Source organism: Eretmochelys imbricata, chromosome 2, assembly GCF_965152235.1.
Source record: "Eretmochelys imbricata isolate rEreImb1 chromosome 2, rEreImb1.hap1, whole genome shotgun sequence".
In the NCBI taxonomy this organism is placed as follows: domain Eukaryota; kingdom Metazoa; phylum Chordata; order Testudines; family Cheloniidae; genus Eretmochelys; species Eretmochelys imbricata.
The window spans coordinates 241,532,844-241,550,381 of record NC_135573.1 but is presented as its reverse complement, the minus strand read 5'-3'; the positions used below and the strand labels follow the sequence as shown (position 1 = coordinate 241,550,381).

Below are 17,538 nucleotides of genomic sequence, written 5' to 3'. Positions count from 1 at the left end.
TATTGCTTAGCTCCAAATGAGAAGCATTGCTCTTCTTTAAATTCAAAGCTCCTGCATGTGCAACAAGCCATATGATGTTGCTGTAACTATTTTCTGAGCAACCAGGGTAGAGGAATAAAAGTTACCGTTCCAGAAATGTCCAACAATGCAGTAACAAGAGTGCATAACAGAAGTTTAAGCAAAATAAGTCATTGACTGAAACAAAGTCCCTTGCGGGAGGGTCAGTAGATGAGAGTGGATGGCTTGTTGCAGAAATGGTTATGGTGGGAACATCAGTAAGTGTGTGCAACTTGGGGACAAGGAATCTTTAGAGAGAATTTCATCTGAGATTATTTTGATCCATTTCATTGTTGTTATATTCCTATCCAACAGTAACAGTAAAAATTGAAAGCATGCTCCTGTCATATCAATTTTACATCAGACATATGGGAAGCAAGAAACACTTGGCAGTTCATATTTTGAGAGTGGCCCAGTAGCAACTGAAGTAACAGGCATGGAAATTTCATATTGCAGGGTTCAGGATTTCTGTTGTTGGGATAGGGTGACTTAGTAAGTTGAACAATTTTACAAGTATAGGTTTAAACCACCAACTGGTTGATGCACTGACAGCTAGTAATTAAAGCATTGCTATACAGAGGTCACGCTAATGCATCATCTTATCAACAATTTCTAGAGCGTCTCTCTAATGACAAGCTCATTGTCAGTTGTAAATAGTCTGAAATTGAAAATACAGCAAAATCACTGTACAGTTTTTTTTCCAGCTCAGAAAAAATTCAGCAGGGAATCCATAGTAAAGTAAACCCCTTAAGTTGCTGGCATATGCATTTTAATTTGAAATGCAGTAAAATGCTACTGTTAAGTGTTGCTGTAATGCTGTGACCTAACAACTCTAGCATTATACTGATCAGTTCCCATTACAAATATTATAGAACCGTACATGTCGGCAGTCCCTTAAAGCTGTTTGGGGAAATTCTTCTTAAAAATTAGAACATTTAATTATAACCGATGATCCATGTCAATAGCAGTCTCGTGAGGACTCTTAGCTGCAGCTCCAGAAGAAATGAGTTTTCTGTATGACCCTGGTGGCTACCTTGTTAAAAATCTTGTTTTTATGTGATATTGCAGTTAAAGTGACATGCACCATTTTTACATGTCTGAGGAAACTGGCGTGCTAATGCTTTTTTGTTTTGTTTTAAAATGAATGGGTGATAATTTTTAAAAAGGTTCCCTGATTATGTGTTTGCATATTTTATCTTAGTTTAGAACAATTATTTTAATTTATTTTTTCAGTGGCTCCGAATGTGCAAACTGTATCTACCGTAGTTCTGCTCCTCTCCCTAATATTTCCTGCTATTTCTTTGGCTCTGATAGTGGGAGTAGTGGTGGAAATATTGCTGTAGATAGGACACCCGTTGGCCACCAGCAGCATAAGTACTCTTCTATAACCTTGCTCAGAGCAGGACTACGTCAGACTTTAGTAAAAATGCCAATGGCCAGCCTTGTCTACACTAGTGTTCACTGTTGCAACCACCAATGAAGAACAGCCAGTGGTAGCAATGGATAGTGGGATATTTTAGAAAAAATGTCTATGGTTTGTCTATACTAAGTTGTTTTCTTAAAATGTTCCATTGTTGGTATCGCATTCTCAGCTCTATTGGTAATTGCAGCCATGTGGACTAGGTACACCACAGTTCCATTTTTCACTTGCTCTGAGTAGGTTAACAACATTCTAAAAGCACCAGCAGCTACAGGAACCTGGTCTTCCTTAGCATTCTATTTTTGCTTCCACCAGTGCAGCTAAATGCTGGTATCAGCTGTGGGACTGTGTTGGGAAAAATAACCTTGTATAGAGGAACTTAACTTCTTGTGGGAGAAGCAGCTTACTTTCAAATGGTCCGGAGTATTAGTGTTTGATGCTTACTTTTTGCAGAAAAGGATGAACACACATACCCCATATGAACATATGCCTATGTCTCTCATAGAATATCAGGGTTGGAAGGGACCTCAGGAGGTCATCTAGTCCAACCCCCTGCTCAAAGCAGGACCAAACCCCAACTAAATCATCTCAGCCATGGCTTTGTCAAGCTGGGCCTTAAAAACCTCTAAGGAAGGAGATTCCACCACCTCCCTAGGTAACCCATTCCACTTGGTAACCCATTCCAGTGCTTCACCACCCTCCCAGTGAAAAAGTTTTTCCTAATATCCAACCTAAACATCCCCCACTGCAACTTGAGACCATTACTCCTTGTTCTGTCATCTGGTACCACGGAAAACAGTCTAAATCCATCCTCTTTGGACCCCTTTTCAGGTAGTTGAAAGCAGCTATCAAATCCCCACCCCATTCTTCTCTTCTGCAGACTAAATAATCCCAGTTCCCTCAGTCTCTCCTCATAAGTCATGTGCGCCAGCCCCCTAATCATTTTTGTTGCTTTCCGCTGGACTCTTTCCAATTTTTCCACATCCTTCTTGTAGAGTGGGGCCCAAAACTGGACACAGTACTCCAGATGAGGCCTCACCAGTGCTGAATAGAGGGGAATGATCACACCTTTTTCTACAAGGCAAACATTAATGCCCAAATTTTGACAGAACACTCAGCTATTTGCTAGTGCAGTGTCAAAACACAAATATCTTGGCGCATACTCCATGCAAACCCACAGATGTTAGGTTATATCTGGTGCTGTCACATAGCGTTCCTGATTTAGTGGATTGAGACATTACTATGAAAATTTAATTGTAAGCAAAAGCGATGGTCTTGAATAACATCTAGTTAAATTCAGAGTCTAGGCTTTGGTGCTCAGCTGAAGTTGGAATACAGGCCATGATAGTGCTGTTGGGTTTTTTTTCTTTTGTTCTCACAAAGAGCTTTTACTTTTTGTACATGATTAATGGAGACTAAATGGGGAAGGAGTTTTGTGTAGAATAGATAAAACTCTTTTTTAAAAGGCTGTGTTGAAAACCGTGTAAATATAGATCAATCATAATAGAATTATATATGAAGAATAAAAACAAAATGCGTCGCTTACATAAGAGGCAGGGATGTCTGTTTATTCAGACTAGCTGAAGGTCTGTTATATGACAAGGACTAATCAATGACACATGGACCAATTGTGGTTTTTCTTCATGTCAAATCATATTTCTTTTATTTCCTCATCCAGATTGTGATTTTGTTGTACTTTTCCACCACCTAAAATGATTACAGTTGATTTTCTTGGCTCACAGTAATTGCACTGACCATTTCACTGAAAGAGGGAAATAAAATGAGAAAATCCACAGAAAGAATTCCATTCATTACACACTCCTTGCTGCCTTCTATAGCACTGCTAAATAAACTTGTCTTCAGCAGAGTTCTACAAGTAAACTAACAGACTTTCTGATTTAAAAAAGAGAGAGAGAATCCTAACCATCTATTTTTGCCAGCATAGTCCTCAATATGCCACTTTGAAAAACCTGAGTCATTTTTTTGCCACTTTTGACTGATCTATGCCTGGGGAAATTAGTGTAGTAGAAAATTTTATTTGAATTCAGACAGGAATTTTGTTACAAGGATATCTGGGTCTGGTACAATTCATGCTTTAATTTCTTGATGCTTAAGTTAATTTTCTGACTGAGTCCATTTTTAGTAAACAACTTGTCAATCACGAGGCATTAACACTCCAATGCAATATATTTAAGAAAAAAGTTGTTTTATACCAGAAATCTTGCCTGGAAAACTTTATTATATATCCCATTTATGTATTGAAGGTTTCATTTTGTAGCATTTCATATTATGCCCTACAATATGTCCTTTACAATTTTCTTTCCCTGTAAGTGTGTGTGTGTTGGCACAGGAGGTATGTTATAATGCTTAACTTGCCTAGGGTAGCACCCTATTGCTTGTGCTTGGCCCAAGTAGTACATCTTTCCAGTGTAATTGTCCAAATTCACTTTCTCCTTTTTCAGTGTTTCTTTCATATTATCTTAAAAACCAGCTGCATTGTCAATGTGCAAGGACTGGTTGTGTTTTTTTATAAGACACTTTCTTTGTTTCTTTTGAAATAGAAAGATGAAAACTACAGAAGCTTACCTCGGGATACTAGTAACTGGTCTAACCAGTTTCAGAGAGACAATGCTCGCTCATCGTTAAGTGCCAGTCATCCCATGGTGGACAAGTGGCTGGAGAGGCAAGAACAGGTAATATATATTAATATATATATTACTTTAATAATTTAACCTTTATGTTAGTCCACAAGTATTACAAAGAAACAAATTCCTAATTGATAATGGTTCTGGAAGCATGGGTATTCGCATCAGATATGTAGAGTGTAAATATGTATTGGGATTCCTCTGCTTCCAAAAACTTCATTAGGACTAAAAGTAGAAATCAGGAAATATCACCCATTTTTGAGCCATCACTCATTTATACAGTATGTGGAGAGTGTTCTGATGAGCACTGCTATTCTTTGCTACTCTTCTTCACAGCTGGTATCAGCAGGCTTGTTTTATTTAGAGATTGTTGTTTTGAAGTAAATTTTATTGCTGAAAAGCCAGTAATGTTACTCACAAAGCTATTTAACTAAATAAGGATCTATTTTTGCATATCTTTTTTTAAATGCTCTTTATTCTTCTGAACCAGTGACATGTCATTCGATTCTGGCTTTAAAGTCATAACGGTTATTTGCCTTTATTGCCACTATATTGAAATTACCAGTTTTAAATTTTTCTTTTCACACAATAAATAATTATGCCTAATGTTTTCCTCCTTTATTAAGAATCTCATGGTTATGAATATTGAAAGACTTAAAATGAAGATCAAGTTTGCTTGATATCACTGTTGCTTGATCAGTTTGATGTTCAGTAAATATCCATATTGCAAACTTGTTATTTGGAACCATTTGCTGATTGAATTATGTGTTGTAGATTTGGTGCCATAGATTGTAAGCAATCTCCTGTTGCAGTGTTTTTTGTTTGATTTTTGATGCATGCCTTCCTGAGTCATTAGAATCTCATTGACGTACTTAAATAAGCTGTTGTCTCAGCAAAAGGAGTTGGATTAGAAATCTTAAAATTACCCTTCCTAGAAAATGTCAGTGACGTGCATATTTAAACATCTATTTTCCAATAAATGTTGTATTTTGTGAAGTTTTGCTCACAGTCCAGTAACTAGACCCACTTTACCCAACTTTGTGGTAAATAAATAATGCTATGAAAGCCTGCTTAAACAACTGTAGTCAACTGATTTGATTTCTGTAGCTGCAAAATTTTTATTTCTTGTGATCAATTTTTTTTAAAATGAGAGAGATGATCCATTCATTACATTCTGGATGTTAATAAGTCACATGTACCTGGAAGAGCGGGATCCTTTGGTGATTTCATATCAGCAGGATAAGTAATTAGACTGAAAACTGTTTAACAGGGCATGAACAGCGGAAGGAAACCCATAATGAGAATGGAATGAAGCACAGCACTGGGGAGGGAGGGGAAGAGCCTTACACATGAAAGAGTGGATGCAGGTGGAAATCCTGTTTACTTCTTTTCTCAAACTTAACATCCTTTTGAATGTCCCTCTGAGCCCTTTATGTTTCATTGTATAAACATAATGCTTTTTCATTTAATAAATTAAATTTGGAATGCTTGGTAATAAGCAAACTGGAACTTACTGAATATAAGCACATGTTGCACAGTGAATAATAACTAAGCAACAAGTCCCCTCTGTTTGTGAAGCAGTGTTCAAGAAGTTTCAAGTAGATAATGGGGTTGTCCAAGGGACTCTTCTGTCCTGTCCCGCTCGTAGTATGGAATCATAAGAGAATCTTTTGGATTTTAAAATGCTCTGAATTCTTTAGTTCAGAACATAAGGTGAGTAAATAGTTTCCCACAGCACTCTGAATTGGCTCTTCCTTGCCGGGCCTCTGCTTTTCACTTGCCTTTCTTTTGGGAGACACTCAAGGCAGTAGAAGCTCTGCAAATGGAAATAAGCAACAAGAAAAAAAAGGCAAATAGGAAGAATTTAAGTATCTAGCCTATGGTGTGGCCTACCAACCTGCATAGCCAAGTCATTTGGTGTCTTTAATCCCTATACTCTACAGAGGTGTGGCGGTGGAGCTGGTATCCTCACTTATGGTAGTACAGCTACCAAATCTGGTGACAAACCAAGTGCAATGACAAAGCTAAGAAGCCGCCAGAATATAGCTGTGCTCTAATATAGCTGTTTGGTTTCATAGAACTGAAGCGAGTACCAGGTTCACCTATGCTGGTCCCAGAGACATTGCTCACTGGAGGAATTTTCTTTGGAACTGTGTTACTTAAGGCAAGGCTTATTTTGTATACGTGTAAATCCTGTGTCTCACCTTTTCCTCTTGAGCGTATGGAAGAAAGGAAATTTCCCAGAGGGTCCTGGTAACCTTCAGAGATAGCTAAATGTTGTGAGATTCTGCTTTGAGGAGCACAATTAATTCATTAGGCAACTCACCAGGATTACTAATGTTAAAGACCCCCTGTCAAGACTGATTCCTCACACTGGCACTCTGAGTGCAGAAGGTGGGGGTCCGCAAGGATTTTAAAAATTAATACTTGCCACTCCAGGCTTGTATTAAACTCCCAAGGTTACAGTTTTTCTCTAACCTTGGCTTGGTAAATGCTGCCACCACCTAAATGCAAACTCCTTTTCAGATCCCATGAAGGAGCACTTGGGAATTCCTTCCTGTGGGGTACCCTTCAGACCTTTCACAACCCCTCCCCCCTCCCACCCCAGGGAAGAGCTGAGAAAGGAAATTAGCTCTTGCCACCAGCTAATATAGCAAAATATGCACAAACCTCTTAGGACACCAAAAATCCAATCCAGTTCTTAAAAAAGGTAAATTTTATTAAAAACAAAAAGAAAGAAAATACATCTGGTACTTTGGCTTTTGCTAGATTTTAAAAGAAGAGTTCCAAAACTTAAGCACCCAAAATAGCTTTCTTGGGGGTTCAGCTTAAAGGTTACAAGCACACAAAAACATCTGGGGTTCACACAGAGGAGTCCACAAGCCTTACAGAAAATAAAAGAAATAAACCTAATCGCATCTATATAAACATTTCCTGTCGCAATGAATCCTCCTGGGTATGGATGATGAATTTTCATACCTGGTCCAAACTTTGCACAGCATTCCGGCTGTCCCTGTCTCTTCAGCTCAGAGAGAACAACCAAGAGATAAAGGGAAAGCTTTTTTCCCCTTTTAAAAAGTTCTAGCCTTCCCGTTGGCTCTTTTGGTCAGGTGCCCACTCCCTTTTCTTTAAAGGGTTAAAATGTCCCCCAAGTACAGGTAAAGGAAGCAGCCTCCAAGAGGGACTTTATAGTAACTGGTTGGCTGGGTGTCCATAAAAGGGAGCCGCCTGCCCCCCCCCCCAGCCCCCGCCCCGAGCCACTAGGTGCCAGAGAGATAAAGGTATTTTTACAAGAGAGAAAACATATCTCATTTCTCATACAGGCCCCTATACTGTGATCTTGCAGTGAGATTGTTATAGGATGATATAAGGAGTAATATACCCGGCTTCTGTTGGTGTCAATACTGGCACTTGTTAAAGAAATAGCTCTGCTTCTGTATACTACGATGGATGTTGGGCCTCAGTACGGAGAGACACTTGAAAATATATAGTACAAATAGCAATTAGCTTCATCTGTGATACATTACCAGGCCTCTACTACATTTTGAAGTAGGACATCCAAGAAGATGAAAGATTTGTGTCTGCCTTCTGAATTGTCTTAGGGAATCATGGGTCTATATGATGGGTAGGAATCTGTACTTCAATTTAGAGATCATTCCCAATTCATTTACAAAAGATTCAAACTATTCACTGAAAGAATCAACAAATTTAACTTACAGAAAGGTTTGTTATTCCAACCCATAAAATAAGACATGCCAGAACTGGTTGCACCTTGAAAAATTCCTTTGCTAGCAGGAATTTTAAATTCAGACAGTTTCAGCTTTCAAATTTTTCAGAGATTGCTGTAAACTAACAAGCCATTCTAGAAGATATGGGCCTCTATTGTTTCACTGGGCAGACAAGCTCACTCTGATAGATTTCAAAGTAGTGTTAACATAAATTGTTCGTTACTCTCTACTATTTATCCCTTTAAATAATAATTAGAAATGTATAATTTTCTTATGGAATCAAATTAAATGAAAGTAGTGCTTCTAAACTTTTCTTAAGAATTCCCAGTAGCAGACTTGTTCCAAAGAATCAGTTGAAGATAGTTGGCAATTTTCCCAAAATGTGTTCACATGTATAGTATTACCACTGTTCAATTGAGAAATCATAAAATAACTAACTAAAAAGCTCAGCCCACCTGAAGCGGTTTGCAGGATTGGATTCAAAGATGGGGGAATGCCATCTAACTGTAGAAGTCATAAGAGTGGGGAGGTTGGGGTGGAGAAGGCGAGAGTTAAAGTTAACATTTGGTGGAAAGTTTAAATATATACAGATTCTATGGCGTGGTCATTTCAGTTTCTATAACCAAATATTGAAATTGGCAAAGATCAAGTTTACATAAGAAATATCACACTAAAATAGTATATTCTTTGCTTTACTGGAGAGGCCCTACGTTTTAAAAGGATTAAAAACTCTGTGCTGTTTTATGTGGTGGTCGAGCAGAAGAAGGGGAGGGAAAGGGAGTTGTATTTTTGATTGTTTAATTTCTAAGGCAGCTGATCAGAAAAGCCATTTGCAAATCTAAAGGACAGCATTCAATTAAATTAAACTGCATAGGAATTATATAAATTGATTTGTGTTCATTAATGAATAAAAGCAAGATACTTTATCGAGCACTGTTCAAAATACACAGTGGCTTGTTCAGCACAGCTCAACATAAATTCAGTTTTCCAACAAGCATTTAAAAAAAAAATTAAGAAAGCATCAAATTTAGAAGATGAAATGCACATTCATGGTCATCGCTGAATAGCAAAATCCCTGAAGCTCTGCAGTATTCTTTAAATATGGAAAACGAAAATGGATTTTTCCCTATTCGAAAATGGGGGATGGGGAAGAAGAAGTTAGGTAATTACTTCTGCTTTCCTCATGTGGTGGAAACTTATAGAATAGTAGATCAAGCTGGGCAGAGCTCTTTTCATTTTAAACATATCGCTAGCTGCCTCCTTCCTCTTACAGTTAGCTTCTTGCTTGTGACAGCTGTCAGCACTGAAATACAAAGGTAATCTCTGTGTGGTCTTTCTGGTTCTCTTCCTAGCAATGATATCTGACATGCATATATTGTTAGTGTTTGATCTCCAAGCACAGAGTGCCTTCCTTCAGCTTTGTTTTGAGCAACTGAATGCTTATTTTTAATATGAATAAATCTACCATTTAAAATTTTTCAGACATTACGAGATAGAATGGAACTGTGGGTTGTAATACTGCAAAGAGTCTGAGCCTGAAGCAACGGTAGGAAGATTGTATGATGCCATCTACTTGAGATGGTATTCATCTATCAGGGGATATAAGCAGCCACCAGATCTTTTACTGTACATTTGCCTTAGCACTGTAGGTAAGGCTGAGTTTCTTTCATCTTTTCTTAGTTCCCTTTTTCAAGTTCTTGTCATTGGCTTGCATCTCACAGGCTTGTTCTTGGCTCCAAGGTGTGGTTTTATTTTGTTTTTTATAGTTTCATCATTTTTGTGTTTATATAGTGTTAAAAGTCGGTGAGTTTTATGCTTACAGGAATTAGTGAGTAGTTTTTCCCCCTCTTTTGGGCTCTGAACTAGTGCTGTTCAGATTTAAAACTTTAAAGCTTGCTGTCACAGTTCAGGGCAGCTGCACCTGTACTTCTTGTCAGTGGTCCAGCAAGGGCAGTCATTCTCAGCTTCCCAGCTGTTGCCTTTGTGGGTGGAAACCTGTGTCTCACTCCCTTCTCGCCTGAGTATGTCCAGGCTGCACATTTCCCTTCCTTCACTGTGTTGTTCACAGCAGAGAGAGGCTGCCCAAGCACGCCTGTTTGCTTTTTCTTCAGAGATGGTTAACAGTGTGACTGCCCAAGATTTTTGTTACCACATACCTCCTTTAGTGCAAGCCTATTTTATTCTTAAAGTAAAAGCTCTACAGAGAAAACATATTGAAAACAATAAAAGAACCTACATGCATGCCAATAAGTTTACCAGAGATCACCCCAACTCTAGCATGGGCTCTGACAGAGGCAGTCCTTCAACTTCCTCCCCACCCAAAGGGGTTTACTTTGTGGTCCCAAGTTTATCACTGCTTTATCTCAAAATAGTCTTATGGGGCCTCAGTAGGCCAAGTCCTTCCAATCCTTCACTCAGTTCCTCTGTGGACCAGGATCTTGTCTGTTTGCTGCTGAGGAAGAGGGCCATGAGCTGGTTTAAAACCAGGCTATTTATCAGACAATCCTTTCTTTGTCTGTTAGTCCCTAGAGAATCCAATTTAAGCGTAGTGTGTGTGCACCTCTCCAGAGGTGGCTTCCAAGGGCTGATAATGAAGGAAATACATCAGCATCCCCCTCCCTACTAGAAAAGACATATACTATTCTTCTTCAACTTCTTGTTCACGTCCATTCCACATTAGGTGTGCGTGCGTTGCGTGCATGAGTGTTGGAAACTTTTTCCCTTAGCAGCTTCCGTCGGGCCGGTGGAGCCCCTGAGTGGTACCACTGCGCGGTGCATATATACCCCTGCTGCCTGACCCCCTGCAGTTCCTTCTTACCATCCGTGGTGGCGTTGGAACAACCTCTCTCTCTTAGGCTAAGGGACTGCTCTCATCCTTCTCATAGATAGCTGTTATCAGTTAGTTAGCATTCCTTTGTTGTGGACACTTAAGTGATTAGGTGCTTGGAGGCATCTGGCACTTGCCCCGGGCTGTGGGGCATGCCGCAGGCCCGCAGGTTTAAAGGCTTGTGCCACATGCCGCAAGCCTGTGCCAGTTAGTAACCCCCACGGCTCGTGTCTATGTTGCCTGGGGGAAGAACATCAAACTGAGCGGTGTAAGATTTGCAAGGCCTTCAAGCCAAGAAAGAGACTTTCGTTTGAAGCAGTTGTTGATGGAAGCCGCATTGTAGCCACTGGACTCAGAGCGCCTGACACCGGCTCCAGCTTCCTCGGTGCGTAGTGCCCCAGAGCTGTCAGGAGACTCGGCACCGGCTAAACACAGAAAGCTGTCGGCCCCAGAGCGCCAGACTAGGCCCCAGCACCACTCGTCCTCCACGGCGCGGCCCACGGCGCAGCCAAAGGGAAGGCGCGGACGTTCCCCGCCCAGGAGGCTGGCGTCTTCCAAGGTCCCGAGCACCAAGAAGAGTGGGAAGGCCGCGGTACCGGCACTGGCACCGGTGGCTTCAGCACCACGAGTCCCACCGAGCCCAGGTCTAAGCGAGCTCAGTGCGGACGATGGGCTCGAGGACTTAACGGATCAGCCCTCCACGCCTGGCACCTCTGAGGCAGCAAAGGACCTCATTGAGCTGTCTGTGACGAGCCCCCTCCCGTACAGGGAGAATCCTCCGGCACCCATGCCACGGGTGCCGTTGAGGGGTAAGCCAGCAATGGTGTGCTGTTCAAGGACACCGTCCTGGCATCGCTCCCGGAGTTGGTCCCAGTTGAGCTTCACATCTGCAGACTCCCAGTTACCCACAGCTCAGAAGGAAGTCGCGGTACCGGGAGTGAGTCGGAGCGAGGAAATAATGGAAGAGGCACGACGCTCTCCAGCACCGATTAGAGACTGGCGCCGGGAGGAGTCGAGACGGCCCTCACCGGAGAACTCCCGCAGACACCGATCCCGGTCCCGAGAATGCTGGTGCCTGTCCCGGTCCAGATTCTGTTCCCGGGGATATCGGTACCGGTCTTGCTCCTGTTCCGTTAGGAGCTGCTTGTCGACCTCCCGCCGGCATAGATCGTTGGCACTGCCGTGGCCTTCACGGTCAGCGCCGACTCCAGTTACTCGCTCCATGCTCTGGACAGCAAGGACCCTCAGACGGGGTGGCACCCCCAATGAGGGCTGCCAGGTCATTGGCCCTTCTGGACTCCTTGGGCCTATCAACAGTGCCAAGAGGCCCAGTCCAGGGCGAGCTACTCGGTGCAGCGCTCCCGGTCCCTGCACTAATGCCCGACGGTGCTGGAAGCTACAGTATCCAGGCCTCCTGCATCCCCCCAGGATAAACCGGAGAGACCAGCACTGAGTCCGGTGCTGCACCGAGGTCTCCCGCCCTGGCCCGAGCCAGAGGCCCCTCCCATGGGAGAAGGGGAGCAAGAGGACCAGCCAGAGGGGGTTGAGCAGCTGCTAACCTCCTCGTCATCCTCGGATGAGGCAGTGGCACGAACAGCAGTGTCCGGCCCTCCACCCGTAGATCACAGAGGCCACCGGGAGCTACTGCACAGGGTTGCCCAGAACTTGGGGTTGCAGGCCGAGGAGACAGTTGAGTAGGAGGACCCCATGATGGACATTTTGAGCCCCGAAGATCCATCTCAAATAGCGCTCCCGCTCATTAAGACCGTCCAATCGAATTATAAGACTATATGGCAGACCCCGGCCTCCAGCGCTCCAACGGCCAAAGGTGTGGAGCGCAAGTACTTTGCCCCGTCAAAGGGCTATGAATTCTTGTTCTGCCACCCAAGTCCGTGCTCCCTGGTGGTCTCAGCGGTGAGCAAAAGGAAGCACCATGGACAACAGGCCCCGGCACCTAAGGCCAAGGAGGCAAAACTCCTGGACCTTTTTGGCAGAAAGGTGTACTCATCAGGGAGCCTTCAGTTGAGGATCGCTAACCAGCAGGCCCTCCTCAACAGGCATAATTTTAACTCCTGGGCAGCGGTGGGGAAGTTTAAGGGTAACCTCCCGCAAGGTTCCCAACAGGAGTTTACGGCCCTGGTGGCTGAGGGCAAGGCAGTAGCTAAGACCTCTCTCCAGGCCTCCCTGGATTCAGCAGACGTGGTGGCCAGAACAATCGCATCGGGGGTGGTCTTGAGGCGCTCGGCATGGCTGCAGGAGTCAGGCCTGCCCCTGAGGTCCAGAGTCTCCCTTTTGAAGGGTTCGGGCTCTTTTCGGACCAAACAGACGTGAGGCTGCATAGCCTCAAGGACTCGAGGGCTTCACTTAAGTCGCTGGGTATGCTCACCCCAGTGACACAGAGGAAGCCCTTTAAGCTGCAGCCTCCCCCTCAGCGCCAGTACCAGCCTCGTCATCGGCGTGAACCTTACTGTAGGTGAGGCAGACGATGGTGCAATAATAACAATAATGTGCCGGGTCAGAACCATGGTCAGCACAAATCCCAGCCGAGCACTAAGCCTGGCTTTTGAGGGTGTGCTCGAGGACAGCGTACCAGACCAGTCACCAGATCCATCCCCTTGTTTCCTGAACCGCATGGCCCGTTTCTCCTGTGCATGGTCCCGCATTACGTCGGACCGTTGGGTCTTACACACGGTATGGAATGGGTACTCGCTGCAATTCTCTTCCCTCCCTCTCTCCCATCCCTCTTCCCTGTCCCTCTTCAGGGACGCCTCTCACGACCATCTCCTAGAGAAGGAGGTTCACTTGCTGCTGGAGGCAGGGGTGGTAGAGGCGGTGCTGCATGGCCTAAGGGGGAAAGGGTTTTACTCCCAGTACTTCCTCATTCCCAAGGCCAAAGTGGGCCTTCATCCCATTTTAGACCTGCGTGGGCTCAGCAAGTTCCTGGTCAAGGCCCGGTTCCGCATGGTCTCTCTGGGCACCATCATTCCTTCCCTGGATCCGGGAAGCTGGTATGCTGCCCTCGACATGAGGACGTGTACTTTCATATCGCCATCCACCGAGCACATCAGCTGTTCCTGTGCTTCACCGTGGGCCAAGAACGTTACCAGTTTGCGGTTCTCCCGTTCGGTCTAGCTGCAGCCCCACGGGTATTCACGAAATGCAATGGCGGTGGTGGTGGCCTTCTTACGGAGGCAGAGGGTCTGGGTTTACCCGTACCTTGACAATTGGCTTTTGGTGGGTCGATCTGAAGTGGAAGTGCGGGGCCACATGGAGGTGGCCCTGAGATGGTTCCGTGAGCTGGGGCTCCTGGTCAACGTCCACAAGTCCACTCTCATGCCCACACAGAAAGTGGAATTCGTAGGGGCGGTCCTGGATGCGGTGCAGGCCAGGGCAAGCCTTCCAGTATCCCAATTCCGGGCTAACCAGCAAGCGGTGGCCTCCCTGCACCAGTTTCCAATGACAACAGCAAGGTGCTGCCTGCAGCTGCTGGGCCACATGGGAGCATGCACGCATGTGGTCAGGTATGCCAGACTGAGACTCAGGACTCTGCAGGTGTGGCTCGCTCAGGTGTACCGCCCAGGGAGGGACCCCCTGGACTTGGTAGTGATGGCCCCAAAGGATGTGCTGGAGTCCCTGCTGTGGTGGCAGTCCCAGCCTGTGGTTTGCGAAGGCATCCCCTTTGCCGCCCCACAACCGGACCTGACGCTGGTGACGGACACGTCAGACCACGGATGGGGGGCTCACCTGGGGGACCTCAGGGCTTGTGGTCCGGAGCAGAGTGGTTGCTCCATGTCAATGTGAAGGAGCTCAGGGTGGTTCATCTAGCCTGCCAGACCTTTCACGCCACTCTGAGTGGTCACAGCATGACAGTTCTGACAGACAACACTACTGCCATGTTCTCTATAAACAAGCAGGGTGGGGCCCATTCCTCGCTGCTGTGTCGCCAGGCTCTCCTCCTCTGGGACTTTTGTATAGCTCATGCCATTCACCTCGAGGTGTCGTATCTCCCGGGGGACTACCTCAGCAGCTCGTATCACATGCACGAGTGGCTGCTCGGAGGGGATGTCGTGCTTTCGCTCTTCTGCAGTTGGGGGTTTCTCTGGGCAGACCTGTTTGCCACCAGGGCCAACGCCCAGTGCCCGCGATTGTGCTTGTTCCAGGGCCACAGCCCAGACTCAGTCGCAGATGCGTTTGCTATCCCGTGGGGAGGGGGCTTGATGTATGCTTTTCCCCTGCTCCCTTTGGTACACAAGATCCTGCTGAAGGTACACAGGGGCAGGGCAGTGGTGGTCCTCATCGCCCCGGCGTGGCCCCGCCAACACTGGTACACAACACTCCTAGAGCTGTTGGTGGAGGCTCCAGTAGTCCTGCCCCTACACCGGGACCTCATCACGCAGGATGGTGGGCGGCTTCTCCACCCCAACCTGCAATCACTACACCTGATGGCATGGAAGCTCTCTGGCTAAACGCCTTGGAGAGCCAGTGCTTCCTTCCTGTGCAGCAGATTCTGCTTTGCAGTAGGAAGCCCTCTACGAGGGCTACCTATGTGGCCAAGTGGAAAAGGTTCTTGTGTTGGTGTGAGCCCCAACAGGTGCGGCCGTGCCAGCCCCCAGTGCAAGCCATCCTCGAGTACCTCCTGCACCTCAAGCCACAGGGGCTGGCCCCGTCCTCACTCAGAGTGCAGCTGGCGGCCATCTCTGCCTTCCATCCGGGGTTTTCAGGGGGCTTGGTGTTTTCCCACCCAGTGGTGGGATGGTTCCTTAAAGCATTGGAAAGGATGTTTCCGCACTCACACCCTCCAGTCCCTCCTTGGAACCTTAATTTGGTCCTCTCTAAGCTCATGGGACCCCCATTTGAGCCCCTCACTAACTGCTCCATCCTCCACTTTCCTGGAAGGTGGCATTTTTGGTGGACATTACCTCGGCCAGAAGGGTGTCTGAGCGGAGGGCTCTCACCTCTGAGCCACTGTATACAGTGTTTCACAAGGATAAGGTGCAGTTCCGACCGCACCCCAAGTTCCTCCCTAAGGTGGTCTCGCAATTCCATTTGGGCCAGGATATTTGTCTGCTGGTGTTTTTTCCAAAACCCCATATGGACCCGAGTCACCGCAGCCTACACACCCTGGATGTCTGTCGAGCGCAGGCGTTCTATTTGGAGCTCACCTTTTGTAAATCTGCGCAGCTGTTCGTGGCCATAGCCGAGAGGATGAAAGACCTCCTGGTGTCGGTGCAGCAGATCTCGTCTTGGATTACAAGATGCATCCAGGCGTGCTATGAGCTCGCAGATGTTCCAGCCCCTGCGGTCGTGGCCCACTCGACTAGGGCGCAAGCGACTTCCTTGGCTTTCCTGGCACAGGTCCCGGTCCAGGAGATCTGCAGAGCAGCCCCCTGGTCCTCGGTGCACACCTTCACGACACATTACGTGGTCAACCAGCAGGCCAGAGAGGACGTGGCAGTTGGCAGAGCAGTCCTCCAATCAGTTGTTCTGTGACTCCTACCCTCCTCCAGAGGTAAGCTTGTGATTCCCCTAATGTGGAATGGACATGAACAAGCACTTGAAGAAGAAAAAAATGGTTACTTACCTTCTCGTAATTGTTGTTCTTGAGATGTGTTGTTCATGTCCATTCCACCACCCACCCTCCTACCCATCTGTCGGAGTCGCCGGCAAGAAGGAACCGGAGGGGGTCGGGTGGCAGGAGTATATACGCATGGCGCAGTGGTGCCACTCAAGGGCCCCGCAGGCCCCACGGGAGCCGCTAAGGGAAAAAGTTTCCTACGTGATGCGCGCACACCTAATGTGGAATGGACATGAACAACACATCTTGAAGAACAACAGTTACAAGCAGGTAAGGAATCGTTTTTTCAACAATTACACATTCACAATTTCATTTTTAATACAAGGGACCCCAAAGGAATTAAACCTAGTTCAATAAGGTTTAACTTAATTCTGTGAAGTTTATCTTAATTCCATAAGGTTGTGCAGGATACTGTCAATCTGTCACGCCTCATTGTCCATGAGGAATGTCTGCTTTAAGTATGAACACAACTGAGAAATGAAGGAGATAGGCACTAATGAAAACACTGTCCTGGGATATGCACTTCCTTCTCCCTGATAGGCCACTTTGTACTGGTGTGGTAATGCAAAGGAGCTGTAAATATGGCTTCAGTGGCCAGCTCAGGCATGCTGGGATGTTGTCAGAGGAAAGGGGGTATAGACCGAATTTCCCCGCACTGTGGAGATTCCTGGCTGCTAGAATGGTTCAGTGGGGGCCATTGTAGCTAGGTGCAAGTTCATGAATGGTGCCAAAATGAGGAAGTGTAAAGGTGGCTTGGGGCACCTTTCCCTTTCACTACCCTCAATCCTATATCAAGTAGAGCTCAGCCAGATCCAAGAGTTTAGCCTCAAGTATGTCTGAATGACTACACACAGACCTTTGTTGTTCTGACCCCCTCCCTGCCTCGTCAATTGTCTCGTGCCTGTTTTACCATGTATGTTTTTTCTCTGATCTGTTTTAAAGATGGTGTCACAATGGGCCCTGGATGTCTTGTGACCTTTTTGCTGTGCAGGATCCTGTGCCTCCAATTTCTGATGTAATGTGCTCATTGTCACTGCACCCCAACCCCACCGCCCACATTTGAAATTGCAGGTACCAGACTACAGCAGAAACCAGACCTAGTTGATCCCTACAAATGTCATCTGACCCATTGTCCTCCTTCCGCCTGAACCCACATACTTCAAGATGGCGTCAGATGTACATGAACTGCCCTTCATAATTTATGGGCATTTGTGTGTTGTTTGGCACATTGAATATAAAATCACCAAGAGAGATGAAATACAAGAGTTAAGGGTCCACTGAAGTCA

General features: G+C 45.6%; 1 protein-coding gene across 7 annotated transcripts in view; it reads left to right on the top strand.

Moving 5' to 3' along the window:
• PARD3 (par-3 family cell polarity regulator) overlaps nucleotides 1-17,538 on the top strand; it is a 652,516-nt gene that overhangs the window by 306,867 nt on the left and 328,111 nt on the right. For 5 of the 7 annotated variants that reach the window (XM_077808301.1, XM_077808298.1, XM_077808297.1 and 2 more), the window contains exon 5: nucleotides 4,039-4,170. The exons of the other annotated variants lie outside the window; for them this stretch is intronic. In XM_077808301.1, coding sequence (XP_077664427.1) covers nucleotides 4,039-4,170 — 132 coding nt within the window. The remainder of the gene's footprint in view (nucleotides 1-4,038; nucleotides 4,171-17,538) is intronic. 7 annotated transcript variants of the gene reach the window in all.